The sequence below is a fragment of the Notolepis coatsorum genome (genome assembly GCF_963971535.1).
Source record: "Notolepis coatsorum genome assembly, chromosome: 19".
Lineage (NCBI taxonomy): Eukaryota > Metazoa > Chordata > Actinopteri > Aulopiformes > Paralepididae > Notolepis > Notolepis coatsorum.
Genome location: NC_140183.1, coordinates 4,670,235 through 4,693,954, shown reverse-complemented (window position 1 = coordinate 4,693,954; position 23,720 = coordinate 4,670,235). Strand labels below are relative to the sequence as shown.

General features: G+C 42.4%; 1 protein-coding gene across 2 annotated transcripts in view; it reads right to left on the bottom strand.

Moving 5' to 3' along the window:
* The window catches only part of dgat1b (diacylglycerol O-acyltransferase 1b), a 59,079-nt gene that overhangs the window by 25,124 nt on the left and 10,235 nt on the right, over window positions 1-23,720 (bottom strand). For both annotated transcript variants that reach the window (XM_084336066.1, XM_084336067.1), the window contains exons 3-6: window positions 16,806-16,846; window positions 12,453-12,538; window positions 5,592-5,644; window positions 5,113-5,218 (exon numbers count right to left, since the gene is read on the bottom strand). In XM_084336066.1, coding sequence (XP_084192192.1) covers window positions 5,113-5,218; window positions 5,592-5,644; window positions 12,453-12,538; window positions 16,806-16,846 — 286 coding nt within the window. The remainder of the gene's footprint in view (window positions 1-5,112; window positions 5,219-5,591; window positions 5,645-12,452; window positions 12,539-16,805; window positions 16,847-23,720) is intronic.

The following is a 23,720-nucleotide window of genomic DNA, read 5'->3' as shown; positions in this document are numbered from 1 at the left end:
TGCAACACTACTATCACCGACATCTACGAAGGGAGATCCCCCCTTGAACGGCCCTTCTAAGGTTTCTCTCCTCCACATTGCCTGTGGAGCATTTTTCCCTATTGTTATAGGTTTTAGTGAGTTTTTCCTTACCTTCGCGTGGGGTATGTCTGGGAGTGCTTGCATTCTTTCATTTATTTTAAATTTGTTGGACCTTATGGTGTTCTTGTTTTGTTCTCGACTTATCGTTGTGTTTCTTCTTGACTTGTTTAAAGAAGACTTGTCCGGCCCATGGGGACATTAACGTGTGTTGTCGGGCCTTAAAGAAGACTTGTCCGGCCCATGGGGACATTAACGTGTGTTGTCGGGCCTTACAGATAAATTTGATTTGATTATGAAGACAGGAGAGAAGTGGCCCTTGGACGACCTCTTTCTCTAAACCAAGCCCACTTGGCATCTCCCTCCTGTCTCCCAACTCCCCCCCCCCCTTCCCCCTCTCCTCCTCCTCCTCACCTCCTCTCAGAGCCAGCTGGGTAGGGTCCAATCATGTAGCCAACTGGTACCATTAATTTACTACTACAATATACTGTACAAGAAACTTATTTTACTGCAGTCTATCAAACTGGCCTCATCGGTCTATATGTACCTGGAGTTATAGAAGGGAACGGGGCTATATATGTACCTGGAGTTATAGACGGGAACGGGGCTATATATGTACCTGGAGTTATAGAAGGGAACGGGTCTATATATGTACCTGGAGTTATAGAAGGGAACGGGTCTATATATGTACCTGGAGTTATAGAAGGGAACGGGGCTATATATGTACCTGGAGTTATAGAAGGGAACGGGTCTCTATATGTACCTGGAGTTATAGAAGGGAACGGGTCTATATATGTACCTGGAGTTATAGAAGGGAACGGGTCTATATATGTACCTGGAGTTATAGAAGGGAACGGGGCTATATGTACCTGGAGTTATAGAAGGGAACGGGTCTCTATATGTACCTGGAGTTATAGAAGGGAACGGGGCTATATATGTACCTGGAGTTATAGAAGGGAACGGGTCTATATATGTACCTGGAGTTATAGAAGGGAACGGGTCTATATGTACCTGGAGTTATAGAAGGGAACGGGTCTATATATGTACCTGGAGTTATAGAAGGGAACGGTCTATATGTACCTGGAGTTATAGAAGGGAACAGGGCTATATATGTACCTGGAGTTATAGAAGGGAACGGGTCTATATGTACCTGGAGTTATAGAAGGGAACGGGGCTATATATGTACCTGGAGTTATAGAAGGGAACGGGTCTATATATGTACCTGGAGTTATAGAAGGGAACGGTCTATATATGTACCTGGAGTTATAGAAGGGAACGGGTCTATATGTACCTGGAGTTATAGAAGGGAACGGGTCTATATGTACCTGGAGTTATAGAAGGGAACGGGTCTATATATGTACCTGGAGTTATAGAAGGGAACGGGTCTATATATGTACCTGGAGTTATAGACGGGAACGGGGCTATATGTACCTGGAGTTATAGAAGGGAACGGGTCTATATATGTACCTGGAGTTATAGAAGGGAACGGGTCTATATATGTACCTGGAGTTATAGAAGGGAACGGTCTATATATGTACCTGGAGTTATAGAAGGGAACGGGGCGATATATGTACCTGGAGTTATAGAAGGGAACGGGTCTATATATGTACCTGGAGTTATAGAAGGGAACGGGTCTATATATGTACCTGGAGTTATAGAAGGGAACGGGTCTCTATATGTACCTGGAGTTATAGAAGGGAACGGGGCTATATATGTACCTGGAGTTATAGAAGGGAACGGTCTATATGTACCTGGAGTTATAGAAGGGAACGGGTCTCTATATGTACCTGGAGTTATAGAAGGGAACGGGTCTATATATGTACCTGTAGTTATAGAAGGGAACGGGGCTATATATGTACCTGGAGTTATAGAAGGGAACGGGGCTATATATGTACCTGGAGTTATAGAAGGGAACGGAGTTATATATGTACCTGGAGTTATAGAAGAGAACGGGTCTATATATGTACCTGGAGTTATAGAAGGGAACGGGTCTATATATGTACCTGGAGTTATAGAAGGGAACGGGGCTATATATGTACCTGGAGTTATAGAAGGGAACGGGTCTATATATGTACCTGTAGTTATAGAAGGGAACGGGGCTATATATGTACCTGGAGTTATAGAAGGGAACGGAGTTATATATGTACCTGGAGTTATAGAAGGGAACGGGTCTATATATGTACCTGGAGTTATAGAAGGGAACGGGTCTATATATGTACCTGGAGTTATAGAAGGGAACGGGTCTATATATGTACCTGGAGTTATAGAAGGGAACGGGTCTCTATATGTACCTGGAGTTATAGAAGGGAACGGGTCTATATATGTACCTGGAGTTATAGAAGGGAACGGGGCTATATATGTACCTGGCGTTATAGAAGGGAACGGGTCTATATATGTACCTGGAGTTATAGAAGGGAACGGGTCTATATATGTACCTGGAGTTATAGAAGGGAACGGGTCTATATATGTACCTGGAGTTATAGAAGGGAACGGGTCTATATATGTACCTGGAGTTATAGAAGGGAACGGGTCTATATGTACCTGGAGTTATAGAAGAGAACGGGTCTATATATGTACCTGGAGTTATAGAAGGGAACGGGTCTATATATGTACCTGGAGTTATAGAAGAGAACGGGTCTATATATGTACCTGGAGTTATAGAAGGGAACGGGGCGATATATGTACCTGGAGTTATAGAAGGGAACGGGTCTATATATGTACCTGGAGTTATAGAAGGGAACGGGGCTATATATGTACCTGGAGTTATAGAAGGGAACGGGGCTATGTGTACCTGGAGTTATAGAAGGGAACGGGTCTATATATGTACCTGGAGTTATAGAAGGGAACGGGGCTATATATGTACCTGGAGTTATAGAAGGGAACGGGGCTATATATGTACCTGGAGTTATAGAAGGGAACGGGTCTATATGTACCTGGAGTTATAGAAGGGAACGGGTCTCTATATGTACCTGGAGTTATAGAAGGGAACGGGTCTATATATGTACCTGGAGTTATAGAAGGGAACGGGTCTATATATGTACCTGGAGTTATAGAAGGGAACGGTCTATATATGTACCTGGAGTTATAGAAGGGAACGGGTCTCTATATGTACCTGGAGTTATAGAAGGGAACGGGTCTCTATATGTACCTGGAGTTATAGAAGGGAACGGGTCTATATATGTACCTGGAGTTATAGAAGGGAACGGGTCTCTATATGTACCTGGAGTTATAGAAGGGAACGGGTCTATATATGTACCTGGAGTTATAGAAGAGAACGGGTCTATATATGTACCTGGAGTTATAGAAGGGAACGGGTCTATATGTGTACCTGGAGTTATAGAAGGGAACGGGTCTATATATGTACCTGGAGTTATAGAAGGGAACGGGTCTATATATGTACCTGGAGTTATAGAAGGGAACGGGGCTATATATGTACCTGGAGTTATAGAAGGGAACGGGTCTCTATATGTACCTGGAGTTATAGAAGGGAACGGGGCTATATATGTACCTGGAGTTATAGAAGGGAACGGGTCTATATATGTACCTGGAGTTATAGAAGGGAACGGGTCTATATATGTACCTGGAGTTATAGAAGGGAACGGGTCTATATATGTACCTGGAGTTATAGAAGGGAACGGGTCTATATATGTACCTGGAGTTATAGAAGGGAACGGGTCTATATGTACCTGGAGTTATAGAAGGGAACGGGGCTATATGTACCTGGAGTTATAGAAGGGAACGGGGCTATATATGTACCTGGAGTTATAGAAGGGAACGGGTCTATATATGTACCTGGAGTTATAGAAGGGAACGGGTCTATATATGTACCTGGAGTTATAGAAGAGAACGGGTCTATATATGTACCTGGAGTTATAGAAGAGAACGGGTCTATATATGTACCTGGAGTTATAGAAGGGAACGGGTCTATATATGTACCTGGAGTTATAGAAGGGAACGGTCTAGGCGGCTGGGTGGCGCAGCGGACATTGCGCTCGTCACCAACGCAAGAGACACCGGGTTCGACTCCGGCTGTCGGCGTTGCCTCCGGCTTGGGCCGGTCGTCATACTAACTCAATTGGCAGAGTCAGCAGGTGGAAGTCGATGGGTGGTAATCTGGACGTTGTGGGGACAGCGACTCCTAACGTCACGGTGACCAATTGCAGCCACTCTTATTGTCTGGGACCAAATACGGCCACGCCCCACTCCCAGCAAAAAGTGGGAATCTCTAGAATGGGTTTGGGGCGGCGCTGTATACGGAAGTAGCTCTCAAGGTGACGATTAGACAACACTTTTTTGTTGTCAGTAGATGGCAGCATTGGTTTAAAATTAAAGGCTGAAAATGTTGAGAACTACAACACTGCATTTCCCAAGAGCGTTAGCACAGGTCGCAGGTCACTGGGATGGGTCTATATTCTCCGACGTGATCTGAACAGCGTTAAACTATTACTGCAACCTCGGTATAGCGACCGCGAATGGCCAACTAATTATCTTAACAAAAGTGCGCTGGTAGCATTACATATGTTGTCTAAAGGGGGACATATGGTACAATTTAAGATTCTAATGATAATCGGCATATAAAGGACAAGATAAAGCATCGTTAATTTGTAAGAAACCTCAATGAAAACGGCGCAGGGTGCTATTGTTATGAAAATGTGATAGAATCCTATAAAAATGTGGACGCACTTGGCCTACGTTCCGTTACAGGTCGGTTGGGGGGACGCCCTGCACAGCAGAGACGGGAAGTAGCGGGGGGTAGTGGGAGCCTCCCACACGTTACTCCTCGCCACTGAGAGTCCGCGCTGTACAGGTGAAAAGATGCGACAGGCTGCCTCCCTCCTCGTGTACCGGAGGGGACACGTGATGCAAGGCTTCTATCCTCCCTACAACCGACCAGTGGGAGGGCATATGCGAGCAACGTTCAAGACAGGGGAGGGGATAATTGGAAACACGAAGTTGGGATGGGAGAAAAATAGAAAAATAAGGATAAAAAGTGGATAAAAAGAAAAAAGAAAAAAGGGAACGGCCTATATGTACCTGGAGTTATAGACGGGACCAGCAGCACCACGGCAGGCGGGAAGGTGAGCATGATTGACAGGTTGATGTAGTAAACCAGCAGCCCCACTCGCTCACTGAGCGAACCCTGCGGGCACACAGACACAGACATCAACATACATAAAAAAACATCATCAGACACACAGACATTAACTCATTGACTGCCACGCCGTTATGTTTCATCTGCCGAGCGTCTCGCTCTAGCCTTATTATTGAGATATTCATCTTTCGTGCACATATTGTGCGCGCGTTGAAAAAAAAGTCTACATGCACCTGCATTCGCCCGTGGCCACGCACCTATCAGGGCATGTAATACATGCCCTTTTTCCCCTGACAATATTAGGAAATACTATGTAATTTCCATCTACAGATCAAACTCCTCTAGAATGACTGTAAATACACCTCACATCGATATGGTAAAATAAATGACGGATTGGGCCTTTAAACAGGGATGTGCTCACCATGGACAGTTGTCTCTCTGTGTACAGGGCCACCACAATGAAGACATTGGACACTGAAAAAGAACAATGAGACAATCCTGTTAGCTGTAGTTCCTCTATAAAAGCAAGGAAGTAGTGTATATATTACAGTAAAAACAGGGAAGTAGTGTATATATTACAGTAAAAGCAAGGAAGTAGTGTATATATTACAGTAAAAACAGGGAAGTAGTGTATATATTACAGTAAAAACAGGGAAGTAGTGTATATATTACAGTAAAAGCAGGGAAGTAGTGTATATATTACAGTAAAAGCAGGGAAGTAGTGTATATATTACAGTAAAAGCAGGGAAGTAGTGTATATATTACAGTAAAAGCAGGGAAGTAGTGTATATATTACAATAAAAGCAAGGAAGTAGTGTATATATTACAGTAAAATCAGGGAAGTAGTGTATATATTACAGTAAAAGCAGGGAAGTAGTGTATATATTACAGTAAAAGCAGGAAGTAGTGTATATATTACAGTAAAAGCAGGAAGTAGTGTATATATTACAGTAAAAGCAGGAAGTAGTGTATATATTACAGTAAAAGCAGGGAAGTAGTGTATATATTACAGTAAAATCAGGGAAGTAGTGTTACAGTAAAAGCAGGGAATAAAAGCAGTGTAATTTCCCAGAACTTGCAGCGTAACTTCCTCATATGAATCAGTATGTATATGGATGAAGTGCAATAAAAACACTTTTGCCCTTTGCTCATGCCAATAAAAAAAAAAAAAAAAAGGGAGTAGATATCAAAGGGATTCTATTGTGTCTTTTGTTTAGTTTCTCTCTAACCCTATTGTATCAGATTAAAATGGATTACTACTGTATTTATGTATGTATTAATAGTATTGATTGATTGTAAGTTATCTGCAATATCTTACACCACAAGTTGCGGGAAATTACACTCTAAAACGCAGGCTGTATTACAATTTATGCCTCACATTCACCCATTCACACACCGACGGCGGAGGCAAACATGCAAGGTAGGGGTGGGAATCACCAGAGGCCTCACGGTACGATATGATCACGGTACTTAAGTCACGATACGATAGTATTGCGATTCAAAATATATTGCGATATGCTGAGTATTGCGATATTAATATTGCGATATATTACCTTTTTTCAACTACAAACTAAAACTTTGTCAACATGTTTTATCTAATAAAATCAAGTTTTCAGTCTGTCTCACTTCAATACTTTTTATTGCAGCAAATGGGATTTTCTCAAGCAGACAGATGTCAACACTCATTGTAAGAGCCAGTGGAGAAACATTCAACTGCTAATTTCACTGTTCACAAGTTGAACCCACACAAATGACAACCAGATACACAAAGGATACATTTAACAGATTCCATAGAAATCGATAGTTTATTAACGATGCAGCAGCCTGATGCAGGTGGTTTGGTGAGGGTGCAGACGGAGCTGACGTGTGGTGGCTCAGCACACACACACACACACACACACACACACACACACACACACACACACACACACACACACACACACACACACACACACACACACACACACACACACACACACACACACACACACACACACACACACACACACACACACACACACACACACACACACACACACACACACACACACACACACACACACACACACACACACACACACACACACACACACACACACACACACACACACACACACACACACACACACACACACACACACACACACACACACGATGGCATTATATCTACTGCTGCTGCTGGAAGATAACGCTGATCGTGCAGTGAGGAGCCGGACCAGACGCTCAAACCCTGTGCCACCACACGTCCAGGTACTGTCCACCTTAGCATGTGCGCATCAAGGCACCCTCCCCAGATGCATTTCCATATATCAACAGAAAGCAATATTCAGCCACTGTGCGCTCCTCTGCTGACACCAGGTCAACCTCACCCGTTATCTCGTCCCATGCTTCAAATCATTGAACGTACACACACACAAGCCATCGGGCTCAGCCCCTCCCATTCCTCACTGTTGCAGCTGGAGTTAAAAACTAAACTTAAATCGAATGCGAGTGAAACGCACACTCGAGTCGAGTCCTAGCTTTAGACAGAATCACGAACAGTGATTTAAGATAAGTTATTTATATATTCAAAAGGGATTTATTCATTTATTGTGAATTAGTTAGATGACGTGTTGCGCATGTTATGCTTTTACACTGCAAAGATGGCACATAACAGTAACATAACAATACGATGCTTCGGTCATGAATATGCAAATCAATTAACATTTCATGGTCAATGTCATCGACAGAGTGAAACCTATATATAAATGGTGCATTTATATAGCAGTTTTATCCAAATCCAAAGCGCTTCACAATTTTGTTCCTCACATTCACCCATTCACACACATTGATACACCGACGGCGGAGGCTACCACGCAAGGTGCCAACTTGCTCATTGGAAGCAATTAGGGATTAAGTGTTAAACTCAAGGACACACACGCTGCCCGGGAATCTAACCGGCAACCTTCTGACTGCTCTACCCCCTGAGCCGCTGTCGCCCCACAGAATAGTCAGAATAAGGCCATGCAAAATAAGTTGTTTGGTTCCGGTTGCCGACCGACCCTGCCGATTTATGTGCGACCCAAATTAATTGTATGGGTTTGTAAAAAAAAGTATATATATTTTTTTTTAATAAAGTTTAATTAAATCTTGGTAAAAAAGTGCAGTCCATGTCAATAATGAGAATATATAAAAAGCAAGTATTTCACAATATTTGCGCAGCTCTCTGACGTCAGGATATTTAGTGAGTAGTATTTAGGGGTGGCATTTTTAATACTACTACCTTTGTACATTGTACTTTTGTAGTAGTGTCTTTGTATTTTAACCGATTCGCGGCCAACCACGTATATACGTGATAAGCTTGTTTTTGTTTTTATTCCATTTTAATATCCCGGATGTTGTCAAGGAGCTGTATTTTGGCTGGAAAAGGCATATTGGGACTCCGAAAGTGCAGTACCGGCCAGATCCTGGTATTGGCGCTGTCTCGAGAATGCAGTTTCCCCTGTTGCAGACCGGGTGTCACTTTTTTTCCCGCTCCGGGTTAGCTTTTCGGTTAGCCTAAAGCTATGGCTTCACCAGATCGCCTGGAATACTTTTTGCGACGCCAAATTCAGTATGCAGTAAAGGAATATGGCATCAGCCAATGGACATATCGATCTACCAGATGGCGATCAAATAACTGGGAAATTCTTTTTGGAATCCAACCGGCCACAGGTAAGAGCGATTTGACGTCAATTTCAGTCTGATCAGGCCTTGTTCTCATAGCCATCCACCCGGTCAGCGTATAATGTTGCAATAACGAATGGCGTTATTGGTCATCAATAATCAGAAACGACCCCCCCCCCTTTCATGCATTCATGGTGGAACATGATACCGATCATATGCATTTAGATTTTTAACTCTAGCTTGTATAGGGCCGAAACGCCAATCGATTTAACGTTATTAGCTTAGCGCCCTATAACTAGCTGTGCAGGAATTACCCCAGACCACTCCGGTATATAGTTCATATTCACGACGCTATAAAACGGGAACATATTGATGAAAAAATTATTTCTTTATGGCATATTGAAGGGAAGGTTTATACTGTCAATTGACAATGACAATGGACACATAGCAATAATAGTGAAAACTTGTAATGAAAAGCTGGCCTAGGCTCAAAGTCTAATCCCAATGGCCCTGAATGTGTTAACCTTTAACTCTTTCAGTGCCACTCACGAGATTTCTCGTGTTTTTTTATAGGTGGTTGCTAGCCACTCACGAGATTTCTCTGAATTATTATTATTATTTTTTTTTGCGATCTGAAAAATTATTGCATCACCCGAGCCTACCCGAGTATTGCCGAGCTGCGCCGGTGATCACTGTGGAAAAAAGCGCCCCCTGTCATCTCCCAGATGACATAAGTGATTTTGGAATGGACTCAATGAAAATGAATGAGGAAAAAAATCCGGTACTCCACATTTTCCAGTTCACTGATCCAGCCGGGGTTACTAGAGTTCATTCTGGAGCCTCAGATCCCCGCGGATCATGGAGATCCACTGTGTCGCGTTGGATCCATACACGTATCGATTTTTTCGAATGGTGATCAGGAATTGGAATATACCAGTTGGATACCATCTGATGTCAGGTAAGGACTCTATGTTATCAGTGGTAGGATAATCGGAGTAAGTTTGATGAAGTTATAAGCTGTTTTGTGAAATGTCTTCTTTCGGTTTCAATGTAAAACTCTGAGAGGAAATCAACGAGGCGATTATCCGCGCGCGGCCGTAATGTGCGTGCGTGCACGTATAATATTGATCATCTAGCGTTTATTTGAAAACGATTCATAAAAAGGCCGACGAATATCAACGTTGTGGAATATTCCACTAAAAGACGATTTTCATAGAATGCTCCAGAATGAGCTGTTTTTTTATATCAAAACGGGGGCTTTTCTAACTGCTCTGAAACGGCAACGACACGATAAAAAAACAATCTGCCTTCACAGCACTGTCTGGAAAATAGTCTTTGGCAGATTAGACACATAGCCATAATTTAAAACATAGATTAGGCGATATTAACGTTAACATTGGCGCGGATGGTGGCATTCAAGCGGTAAAATGGAAAACCAGGCGTGGCACTGAAAGAGTTAATATATGGATATTAAACATGCTGGCAGAGTACATGTATCCATGTTGTTGTGAAAAATAAAAAATAAAAAAAAATCCCCATCCATCAATTTTTTTATATAAAATAAAATAAATTCCCTACCTACCCATGGCCTTAACTGACAACCAACAGGAACCAAGCAATTGATTTTGTTAGGCCTAACTATCTAGTTCTCTCTCATTGGGCTAAACTTCTAGTGATTAAAATATTAGTAAAATCAAACTGACTCCACTTTGGGAAACACTGGTCTAGAACGCATTGGATTACAGACCCTTTGAAAGAAATTGTTGGTTACCCATTGAATTACTCTGCAGTGTGTGTGTGTATAGTAGTTCCCACTGGCCGCAAGTCGGCGCGCGACCCGCAGGCTGGTAGTGATCGTTTTCGCTTCAGTTGGATTTAGAGGGCGTGCGCCACGCGCATTTTCACAGAAATACACTCAATATCTGCATTATTATTACCACACATATAGATGTTGTTCAACCAGCTAATGTGTCTGTATCTTTCCCAATACAAATAAACCATATTACTATACTTTTTCAGGTGTACAGTCACACTGATCATCAAAATGAATTCTAACATTCTAATTAATTATATAATAACTGGTTATACATGCAAAATCGACACTAGAACACTGGAACTGGAAATCTTAAAAAAAATCTTCAAACGGGGACTGACTTCGCATATAGTCTACTAGGCATTTACAGCTGTTCCAATGTAAATGTGCCTTCCTCCGTGCCCTTTCGCCCGCTGTGAAGTCGGACTCGGTGTGCCAGGCATGGTCTGTTTGCGCCGTCACTCACTCTCCACATACTGTATATTCCAACACACACGCACACCTGCAGTAATAGTACAATAGCAGTAGTAGTGAGGTATGTAGGCCAGGTGCATAGCCCTCTAGAGAGAAGGAACTGCAGCACTGCAGACTTCCAGGCTACACTGGATACTGTAGGGATGCATCCTGTCTATACTAGATCTCAATACCAGCCATACCTTGCCTATACCAGCCATACCTTGTCTATACCAGCCATACCTTGTCTTGTTGCCTGCATGCTCACCTCAAAAGTTCAAATCAAATCAAAAGTTGTCTGTATTTAACGTTACCTCAGGATACCACTGTCATTGTATTTAGTTGGTTAGTTATTTAGATAATGTTGATAGCATTGAATAGCATCAACGCTATCTGGCTAGCTACAACGAATTCGCACAAGCTGGCGTCGTAAAATCTCACAGCCATGGGAATACTGTTTACTGAATTATGGAGGCATTTTAATAGTCAAGGTAAGAGAGGATTTGTCATGATCAACTGAAGGCGTATGCTATGGAACAGTCTATGTGCTTGGCTACTTAGCTAGCTTACCGGTATTTGGTTTTTCAGAAAGTCCCGCTATGTGGCGCTAATCTCTAGCTAGTATCGTATTGTGTATTTCATCACAGTAGCCTCCCGGTGTTTAATAAACACTTCTAGCCAGGACATATCTGGACATATAAGACATATATGCATCATGTTTCTTTTTTGTTGGCTGGGTTTGCGCATGCGGATTAAGGGAGAGGTGGGCTATTGCGTCATCGGTCCTGGAAAGATGCGTACTGGCTTGTAAAGACGGGAACGTAATGGTGGTGTTTTCAGATTTGTTCACTCTGGGACCCGTTTTCAGAAAATAGCGCATTCAGGCTCCCAGAACGCGGTACCATGTGGACGAAACGTGCATACGATCAAATACCTTGGCGGTTACACCAAAAATCGTATCCATCTGGACATGGCCTAAAAGGGCCAAATCATGGAACCAGAAGTAATGAAAGTAATGAATGAGTATGTGATTACTTTTAACTTTTAGTCATCAGTCAAGTCAAGTGTTCCTTTATTAATCTCCTTGGGGAAATTCAGGTGCCATAGCAGCATGGAGAAGGGGTGGGGGGTACAGGCAGGAAAAAATTAAATAATAATAATAACAGAGTAGAACATAATAATAGTGGAATGGCAGTATATTATATCAATAATAATAGTATACATGGTATATATATATATATATATATATATATATATATATATATATATATATATATATATATATAGTAGCACACTGTGCCATAGTCCGTGAAGTGTTTGGTAATAAAGAGTCACATGATTTATTTCATGAAGATCAGAAGATGTACCTACCAATCACCAGGCATGCTGCTGGCCAGCTATAGGGGTCCTTCAGAAACAAGGAAACAACTTGAATAGGGTCCACCAGAATGCCATACCTGGTAATATAAAAACATGTTAAAAACATAAAATACCATTAACCCTTTCAGTGCCTTTGATTAACGTTGATTTACCCGGTTGAATGCCACCATCCACTTCAATGTTAGCGTTAAAAACGACTAATCTATGTTTTAAATTATGGCTGTGTCTAATCTGCCCGTCGCTTATTAATGACTTGTTTGCAGTCAACATTGTCGAAACGGATTTTTTTTTTCTTTTTTTAAAATCGGTTCATATCCGTTTTATAGCATTTAGAAAAGCTATCGTTCTCTCAAAGATTTCCGGGAAGATAGAAAGATTCCCTCATAAACGGCATTTATTGGAATATTCTCGAATACACTAGACACGTTGTGATTTGTCGGCCTATTTATGAATCGTTTTCAAATAAAACGCTAGATTATCGATAGTATGTGTGTACGTATGCACGCTATAGACGTGAGCTGAAAAATCGATTCTCTCATTCCCGCAAGATCACACACACACACATATAGGGAGGTGTTATATCTGTGAATACAACTCCGATTACCCCAAGACTGGTAACATAGACTCCTTACCTTAGATCAGATGTTCTCCAAAAAGATTATTCCAATTCCTGATCGCCATTCCAAATATCGATCGCGTTGATATATAATCCAGGCTGCCTTCCGTCCCTCTTGATCAGACAGCTTGCCAGCACAAGGAGCCAGTTGGCTCCGCCTCTACAGATCTACAGATCCCAGGTCAGTCTAAGTGACTGACCTGCAGTTACACAGGGATAGACGATAGGGGGCGTTTTTCCAATCCAAGCTCCTGATGGGGCTGGTGTACCAACGGGAGACTCGGTTGATGAAATATGAATTCAGATCGCTAATAAAACGATAATACACGTCGTCGGCACTCAGGGGAGGGGCTGATAAAACTAGATATGACGTCCGTGGCACTCAAAGTGTTAAGGTGGAATGTGTGTTAGCATATAAAACAATCCCCACCACTCTGTAATGTAAGATATCCAGCAGAGTGGGCCAAAGTGGAAGCTAGGATTTGTATGTCAAACAAACAGAAAATAATAGGCTTGTTTGAGATGAGTTGAATCTGTGATGTTTAGACCACCGCCTCCTGGTTGGAATTGTCATGTGACCGACTTGCTCTGCATAGCTGACCGACGAGCCTCTGAGATCTCACGGCACGAGGCAATGATTTATGGGAAACAACTTGCTATATTTCAAACATTTGAACATCAAATCGCCTATTGGCCAGAAAAGCCTTATGTTGCTGCCCACAAGGAAATGAAGAGACTTTGATCCGTTTTGTTTTTATTCTTCATTATTCCAGTATAGGCTACACTTCATGAACTGTAGAAGTAGAAGTAGAAAGCTTTATTGTCATTACACAATACAGTACAACATAATTAGTTTGTGCAGCGCCTAAAAGAGCGATACCTACTAGGGGTGGAACCGTTCACAAAATCCACGATTTGGTTCGGTATACGTTGTTTTTTATTTAAAAAATATTTAACACACGAAATTTGAAGTCGGTAATTGTAGTTTTAGTAGCCATTTTGAAGAGGACACCCAGAGCTTTCAATGAGCGTTGGAATCTTTCAGAAATACCCTACCCTTATTCTCTTATTACTCGGGATAATATACCACTAAATTTAACGTTATATATATTGGAGTGCAGTTAGTTTGTATCCCCTATTTTTAGCAATAGCAAACAATTAGATTTAATTTAATTCAGTTTCAAAATGGCGGCACCCTGGCAAAATCTGATCTCAAGGTAGTGAACGAGATCAGTGGCAGTTTTTAATGTTTGATCATTATTAGCATGGTGTTATTCACTGTCAAAGATGCAAAGAAAAATCATAATTCATATTCTCCTTTGTTTCATCACAATTTAAGCAAGCCTTGTAATAGACACAATATTACTGGGAATACATTCACTGAGGTCCATAGATGCCCCTAGATACCAAGAATATGCAAATGGGGCTTGTAGAAGTGGAGCAATATTCCATTTACCTACAGTAGGTATATATTTTAGGCGGATTTTCAGAAAATAGGCTCCGGGCTTAAGAGGTTAAACAGATATTTTTCAAGTTCCAAGTTTTAATACTCTTATCAACATGAGTCAACAAATGCTTGCTTTATGCAGCCATTTAACACAAAAGGATGACCCTCATGCATTGCAAATTTGCATCAAATTCAAAACAGAGTGATGCACAAAATAACTTAAAAGAAAATAATAATTTAAAACAATGAATAAAGTGTGCATGAAATAATAGGGGAAAGAAAACGTTAGGAACTTGTTACATTCACCCACACAAGGGCTGAGGATTCACACCCCGCCCCCCCCCCCCCTCTCTCTCTCACACACACACTCTCCCAGCTCTCTTTCTCTCTCACCCCCCCCCCCCCCCCCCCTCTCTCTCTCTCTCTATCGCTCACACACACACTTTGAGTCAGAAACAAACATAGTATGAGCGGCTGGGTGGCGTAGCGGAGATTGCGCTCGTCACCAATGCAGAGACTCCGGTATCGAATCCCAGTCTCAGCATTGCCTTCGGCTTGGGCCGGCCGTCGTGCTGGCTCATTTGGCAGAGTCAGTGGGTGGAAGTCAATGGGTGGGGATTGGACGTTGTGGACAGCGACCCCTACAGGTCGGTTGGGAGACGCCTGCACAGCAGAGACAGGAAGTGGCAAGGGTAGTGTAAGCCTCCCATGCGTTACACCTCGCCAATGAGAGTCCGCGCTGGCAGGCGAAAAGATGTGACAGGCTGCCTCCTCGTGTGCCGGAGGGAACACGTGATGCAAGGCTTCTATCCTCTCTACAACCGACCAGTGGGGGGCATAGTCGAGCAACGTTCAAGACCAATGACCTCTGACCTGTTCCCCACACACCTGTTTTTACACCTGTTTTTAATACACCTGTTTTTATCTCACCATGCTCTTATTGATAGATATGATTTAGTTGAATTTTATCATGTGCTTATTTTTTATTCATGATGCAGACATAACGTGAAACTGAATGTGAACTGTCAATGTCTGTATACTGTGTGAGCTGTGAGATATAAAGTATCTATATCAAAATAAATATATACTATTGATAAGTTATTCAGTGCCCTGTATACAGATCTTGATATTCTTCATTTAAATATATTTTATATAAAACATTTTTAAAGATGAAGAGACACTTTATTCATATCCATTTGTAGTTATAGGTGTTATAGTATTAGGTGTTATAGTATTAGTCATTTGTAGTTAGGTGTTGTAGTATTAGGTGTTATAGTATGTCATTTGTAGTTAGGAGTTATAGTTAGGGATGGGTACCGAATTCTGTACTTTTAAAAAGTACCTACCGAAACACGTCTGTGCTAATCTTCGGTGCATTGCAAATTGAACATTTTAAATATTGTGAGTTAAAATAATAAGGCCCCTACCCTGCTTGCTACAGTGGCTTCTTTTATTTTGAGATTATTGTATTTTTAAATACCTGCAGGCAAAAGGTCTTCATTTCTTTGCGATGATTATAATTGATAAATAAACATTCTGCTTTATAACATGAATCAATTTGGTCTGGTTCAGTTTTATGCAGGAATATTATTTATAAACTTTAATGCGATAAATATTGAGTCATATCGAATATCGACATTATGCAAAACAATATTGTGATATAAAATGTAGGCCATATGGCCCAGCACTAGTTGGGGGGGGTTAAGTGTCCTGCTCAAGGGCACTTCAACAGTGGGTATTGAGGGACAGGAGAGCATTATTCATTCACTTCACTTCCCCACTCACATTTTCTCCTGACGGTCCGGGGGATCAAACCAGTGACCTTCCGGTCTCAACACAAGCCTCTAACCTCTAAACCGCTGATGGAATTAACAGTTTCTATTCAATGAATTTGCTAGACGTACTGTACTGTACCATTACAAAAAACAGACCTGATCGTGGTTGTATCAAATTGTGCACACTTACACGCACACACTGCTGCTACTTACACTGTATAATAATTCCCTTTTTATATTTTATCCGCTGTTATCTTTACCTTGTATTGTAGAGATTGTTGAGTATTGTCATCTACAAATCTACTACGGTTGAGGGGCTGGGAAAAACAAGCATCTCACGTTTTTTCGGAATGTATGTACTGTACATAAAAAAAAAAAAGCGGTGACAATAAAATAATCTGAATTGTGAACTCTGTATCATGTATGGAATTGTGAGGTAAGAATATGGTCCTTAGTGTTGATAATGAAGCGACGGCAGAAACGGAAACCAGGAAGAACAAACTCACCTCAGCAGGTTCTCTAGGAAGAGGCGAGCGTTGCTTAGAACCTGCAACAGCAAACACATGTAGAGATATAGTCAGTTCGACTGGCCCGTGTGCATGTGTGTGTGTGTAAAATAGGTTATTACTGGGAGGTAGTCGACTTAAAATCAAACTAGCCTCTCTAGAATTCAACTTCTCTCTCTCCATCTGTTCCCCACTCTCCTTCCCATCTCTTCTTTCATTATCCTCTCCATGTCTCTTTCCGTTACGCCTTTCATCAATTCTCATCCGCTCTCTTCCCTCCTCTATTCCTTTCTCTCCTCCTCTCCTTCTCCCTCTTTTCATCCGTCCTCCTCTCTCTCCGTCCTTTTAAGTGGATTGTAATATCTCATTACTCCACACAAAGGCCCCATGCTGGTGTCTGGGGTTAGTTCGGCTGTAGTAGAGCAGCCTCCTGCCACCAACGCAGCCAACTGTGTTCAAAGCCTGGATTAGCAGCCAAGGGCCTTCACAAGCCTCATTTCTCCTCTCTTGTTCTCTCCTCTCCTCCTCTCCTGGTCTCTTGTTGTTTCCAATTCTCCTCTGCTCTACTCTCCTGGTCTCTTGTTTCCAATTTTCTCCTGTTCTCCACTTCTCCCAAGGCTAAAGGGAAGATAACGGGGTACTGGAAAGGCTTTAGCATGAGATATTTTTCCAAAGATATTTTAGGTCAGTCATCACCTTGTGTATACGACGTGGTCATGTGATAATGTGTGATGATGACTTTACGACTCGACAAGAACCGGCTGAGCGGACCGCGACTCCCCGCCCCGACGCCCTCCTCCGGCAACCCCAGGCCTAACAAAAATAATGGTTGGTTTCAGGTTGCCGACCGACCCTGCCGATTTAGGTGCGACCCAATATATTTTATGAGTTTAAAAAAAAAATTATATATTAAAAAAAAAAAAATCATTTTTTTTTCTTTTTTTTTTTTTTTTTAAGAATAAAGTTTCATAGAAATCTTAGTCAAACATTTAGTATTATGGATATTAAACATGCTGGCAGAGTACATGCATCCATGTTGTTGTGAACATTTTAACCCTTTCACTGCCACACGACAGCCGGTTAACCCTTTCACTGTGACAATACAGAAGGTTAGCCCTTTACTATCACACAACCGACGGCGATGCTCCATCATTAGCATCATTAGCTCCGCATCCGCGGAGCTAATGATGCTAATGATGGAGCATCGCCGTCGGTTGTGTGATAGTAAAGGGCTAACCTTCTGTCGTGTGGCAGTGAAAGGGTTAATTAAATAAAGAAATTCCCTATCCATAGTCGCCGTGGGAAAGAATAAAAAAAAAAAAAAAAAAAAAAAAAAAAATTCCCTACCTACCCATGGCCAAACTGACAACCAACCTGAAACCAACTATTATTTTTGTTAGGCCCCATCTGCCCATTCAAATGTCTGCTATCAAAACCTATGCCTCCCAGACATGTTAGGATGTCAGAAATGCAGAGTTCCTACTAGGAACAAGGACACACAATGTCACGATGGGCAAAGCATTCCCATATAAATTGAAATGGTTTTACAGTGCCATGGCGGTCTCGCTCCTCTAAATCACAAAAGCCAATAGACCTGTCTCAAACCCTGCCCCTTTTCTTGATCCTCCAATCACAACTGTCGCTTACCTCGGACAAACTTGGTTTGTCCGAGGTAAGCGACAGTTGTGATTGGAGGATCAAGAAAAGGGGCAGGGTTTGAGACAGGTCCATAGCAAAACACGACTCGTGTTCCAGTCTGAATGACGCCGATGCGTGTGAAGCAGGGGTTTCAACGTGGGGGTACCTTTTTTTCCCCTCCATTAGCAGGAATCAGTTGTTACTCCTAGTTAACCTCCTCTAAACCAGTGATTTACTTGAAAGGCCTGTTTTTATTTTTATTTTTCTCAAAACTGTTGATAATTGGATAATTGCCTTTAAAATAAGTTTCAGATTTGTTTGTGTTTTGCTATTCCTGAAATTAGTTTATCTTCACATAAAAACAGGAAGCCAGTGAAATGACCTGCCAATGCAGTGATGCAAGGTCACTATGATATCTTAAAAAATGCTTTATAAGTCTGAAGAAGCTGAGCTGAGCTGCGAAGCTGGCTGCTGCAGATGAGTGGGTATTTATAGAAAGATCTTCAATAAGTCCTCTTTATCCCTTTTCATTTTAAAACAATTATTTCTATTAATCTAAGCAGTCAGTTTACCAGGGAATCCGGATGAACAGATCCCGACAGTAAGACAAACCCAGTAAGACAGACAGTAGGACAGACTGGGAGACAGTAAGACAGACTTGGAGAAAGAAAGACAGACTTGGAGACAGTAGGACAGACTTGGAGACAGTAAGACAGACTTGGAGACAGTAGGACAGACTGGGAGACAGTAGGACAGACTTGGAGACAGTAAGACAGACTTGGAGACAGAAAGACAGACTTGGAGACAGAAAGACAGACTTGGAGACAGAAAGACAGACTGGGAGACAGTAAGACAGACTTGGAGACAGTAAGACAGACTTGGAGACACAGACTTGGAGACAGTAAGACAGACTTGGAGACAAAAAGACAGACTGGGAGACAGTAGGATAGACTTGGAGACAGAAAGACAGACTTGGAGACAGTACGACAGACTTGGAGACAGAAAGACAGACTTGGAGACAGAAAGACAGACTGGGAGACAGTAAGACAGACTTGGAGACAGAAAGACAGACTTGGAGACGGTAGGACAGACTTGGAGACAGTAGGACAGACGGGGAGACAGTAGGACAGACTTGGAGACAGTAGGACCGACTTGGAGACATTAGGACAGACTGGGAGACAGTAGGACAGACTTGGAGACAGTAGGACAGACTTGGAGACAGTAAGACAGACTTGGAGACAGTAAGACAGTCTTGGAGACAGTATGACAGACTGGGAGACAGTAAGACAGACTTGGAGACAGTAAGACAGACTTGGAGACAGTAAGACAGACTTGGAGACAGTAAGACAGACTTGGAGACAGTAAGACAGACTTGGAGACAGTAAGACAGACTGGGAGACAGTAAGACAGACTTGGAGACAGAAAGACAGACTTGGAGACAGTAGGACAGACTTGGGACAGTAAGACAGACTTGGAGACAGGACAGACTTGGAGACAGTAAGACAGACTTGGAGACAGTAGGACAGACTTGGAGACAGTAAGACAGACTTGGAGACAGTAAGACAGTCTTGGAGACAGTATGACAGACTGGGAGACAGTAAGACAGACTTGGAGACAGAAAGACAGACTTGGAGACAGTAAGACAGACTTGGAGACAGTAAGACAGACTGGGAGACAGTAAGACAGACTTGGAGACAGAAAGACAGACTTGGAGACAGTAGGACAGACTTGGGACAGTAAGACAGACTTGGAGACAGGACAGACTTGGAGACAGTAAGACAGACTTGGAGACAGAAAGACAGACTTGGAGACAGAAACTGTGCATCACGTCTAGGGTTTGGTACTAGGGCTGCACGATTAATCGATTTTTAATCGAAATCGCGATTTGGAATGATGCAATTATGAAATCGCAAAAAAAATAAAAACGCAATTTATATATATATTTTTTTTTTAACTTAAAAAAAAATTGTTTAACCAGGAAGTCCCATTGAGATACAAGATCGGTTTGGGAGAGGGAGGTAAGGGGTTTTAGATTGTGTGTTGTGAAGTTTAGACTTCAGAGAGGGAGAGTAAAGTACAGAAAAAAAGGTACCCGTTGGGTACCGGTATCGATTCTCAGGTAAAAATAAACATTTTCAGGCTCGGTGTCCCGAAAAGACCCACCGCGTAGACCAGATGCAAGCCGCATTTTACAATAAACCTCTGTGGGGCTGCTTAAAAAAAAATGTATAATCGCAAATTAAATCGCAATCGCAATATCTGTCAGAAAAATCGCAATTAGATTATTTCCCAAAATCGTGCAGCCCTATTTGGTACTGTTCGGATTTGAACCAGTACCAGTTCCTGGAATTCCGTATCGGTACCCAACGGTCCTTTCTTTGGTACTTAACTTTCTACAATAATCTTTTTTTTACTTCAGTTGTAAAACACAAATCCTCTCAAGGCTTTTGCTTACTATAAGGGTGAGGGCAACAACAGGGCACCAGTCATTCAAACAAGTGACATTCACTTTAAAAAAGTGAATATCAGGAAGGCAGCAGGTCCGGACGGCATCCCCGGCCGCGTCCTAAAAGTCTGTGCCGACCAACTGGCCCCAGTATTCACTGACATATTTAACCTGTCCTTAGAACAGGCTGTCATCCCCACCTGCCTGAAGAAGTCCACTATTATCCCTGTACCCAAAAAATCCAAGCCTGCTTGCCTCAACGACTACCGCCCTGTAGCTCTCACCTCCATAGCCATGAAGTGCTTTGAGAAGCTAGTAAAGGGCTACATCTGCTCCTCCCTCCCCATCAACATGGACCCCCTGCAATTTGCATACCGCCCCAACAGGTCCACGGAGGACGCCATATCCCATGTGCTGCACACAGCAGCATCACACCTGGACAAGAGGCAGGGGAACTATGTGAGAATGCTATTCATCGACTACAGCTCGGCATTCAATACCATAGTCCCCTCCATACTCATAGCCAAGCTCAGGGACCTGGGCTTGGGCTATGACCTCTGCCAGTGGGTCTTGGACTTCCTGACTGGCAGACCCCAGGTGGTGAGAGCAGGCAACTGCACCTCCTCATCCATCACCCTCAACATAGGGGCCCCCCAGGGCTGTGTTCTGAGTCCCCTCCTCTACTCCCTGTACACACACGACTGTGTGGCTCAGCGGAGTAGCAATACAATCGTCAAATTTGCTGACGACACAGTGGTGGTGGGCCTGATCTCTGCCAACGACGAGAGGGCCTACCTGGAAGAGGTCAAGGTCCTGGCGGGATGGTGCCAGGAAAACAGCCTCTCCCTGAACGTCAGCAAAACAAAGGAGATGATTGTGGACTTCAGGAGGTCGGGGGTCAAGGACTACAGCCCCCTCAGCATCGACGGGGCACCGGTTGAGAGAGTCAACAGCTTCAAGTACCTCGGAGCCCACATATCCGAGGACTTGAAATGGACCATACACATTAACAGTGTGGTGAAGAAGGCACGACAACGCCTCTACTTCCTCAGGCGCCTAAGGAAGTTCCAAGTCAGCCAGAAGATCCTTAAGAACTTCTACTCATGTACAATAGAGAGCATCTTGACCGGCAACATCACCTCCTGGTTTGGGAATAGCACTGCAAAAGACCAAAGCAGACTACAAAGAGTGACACGTTCAGCCGAACGCACAATTGGAGGGGGGCTCCCCACCCTCCAGAACATTTACTACAAGCGTTGCAAGGGGAAGGCTAAGAGAATTATTAAGGACTCGAGCCACCCGAACAACTGCCTCTTTGAACTGCTGCCGTCAGGCAAGCGATACAGGAGTCTCAAGGCGAGCACAGAAAGACTCAGAAGTAGCTTCTATCCCCAGGCCATCAGGCTGCTAAACGAACAATGAATGAACACTACACAACAACAACCACCAAACACACATAGCACACACATCCACACGCACACACTCACTTTAAACAAACACACTGTAGCACCCACTACACACACTTTATAGCACACACCCACTTTAAACAAACACACTGTAGCACCCACTCCCCACACTTTATATTTATGGATGAAGGATTGCACTACAACTCGTACACCTTACTGTAAATTGTACCTAAAATTGTACCTCATCCCATTTCTGCTTTGCACTAGATAGTACTGTACATTAGTACACTGCATAGTTGTGTATTGTATATTATATGGTAACTCAGAACATTGTACATATGTCTATACCGAACAACTGTGACCTCATTTTCTTCTTCTAAATTCATGCTATATTATGTTATTATGTTATTTGATACTATCTTGTCTAGCACAGTCTCTGGAGCGTAACAGTAAGAAGCATTTTGTATGAAAGTATTCTGTACTTCTGTATGACAACTATTAAAGAACTTGAGAACTTGACTATGAACTTGGCCTCTTCATCCAGAAAATCAGGTATCAGGTCAGTGATCATGTGCGTACAAAGGACTACAAGTAGCAAAACTACTAGGTCTAATGAGTGTGAGAGATGTGCAACCTTCTCCTCCGGCGCTCACTCACACTTCCAGTGAGTGAGAAATCCAGCTTCCCTATTCATTTATATTTACAATTTATGATTTTCAGAAAGAGGATTGTTGATGCAGTCTTTATGTCAGTTTTGGATTATGGTGATGTGTATAAATGCTGCCCCTCCCCCACTATTTACCCTATAGACACAGTCTATCATTCTGCTCTTGGTTTCGTTACTGGTGATATTTATGGCACTCATCATTGCATCCTGTATGATAAGGTGGGTCGGTCTTCTCTATCATAGAGGCAAAATAGGTATTGGTATCTGTTTATCTTTAAGGCCATTGATGGAAAATGGCCACCATATTTCACAATAGTGAAAGCTAAATTGGAATTATAGACCGTATCTGACCCGTTCAAATGACACACTTAAGGTCCCACGAGTTCAGTCTGAACTTGGTACGTCTGCCTTTTGTTTTGATGCACCAGTCTCCTGGAATGATCTTCAACTCACACTAAAAATCAATACTCCACTATCCTAATGTCCATAGTTCAAGTTCCAAGTTCCTTTTACTGGCCGTGTGGCAATAAAAGGAACTTGGAACTTGAACTTGAACTATGGACATTAAAAACATGCTCATAAACCTCCTTACCTCAGTTGTAACTGTTTTAAAATTTGATCTCTCCTTCGTTTCTTCCATTTTTTCACCTGCGTTTTGTCCTTTTTATGGAAATGTCTTTTATTATGTATTATGAACCGTTTGAACTTCGAATATCGATAGCATTGCAAATTAGGGTACAACCTCAATGTCCATTTTG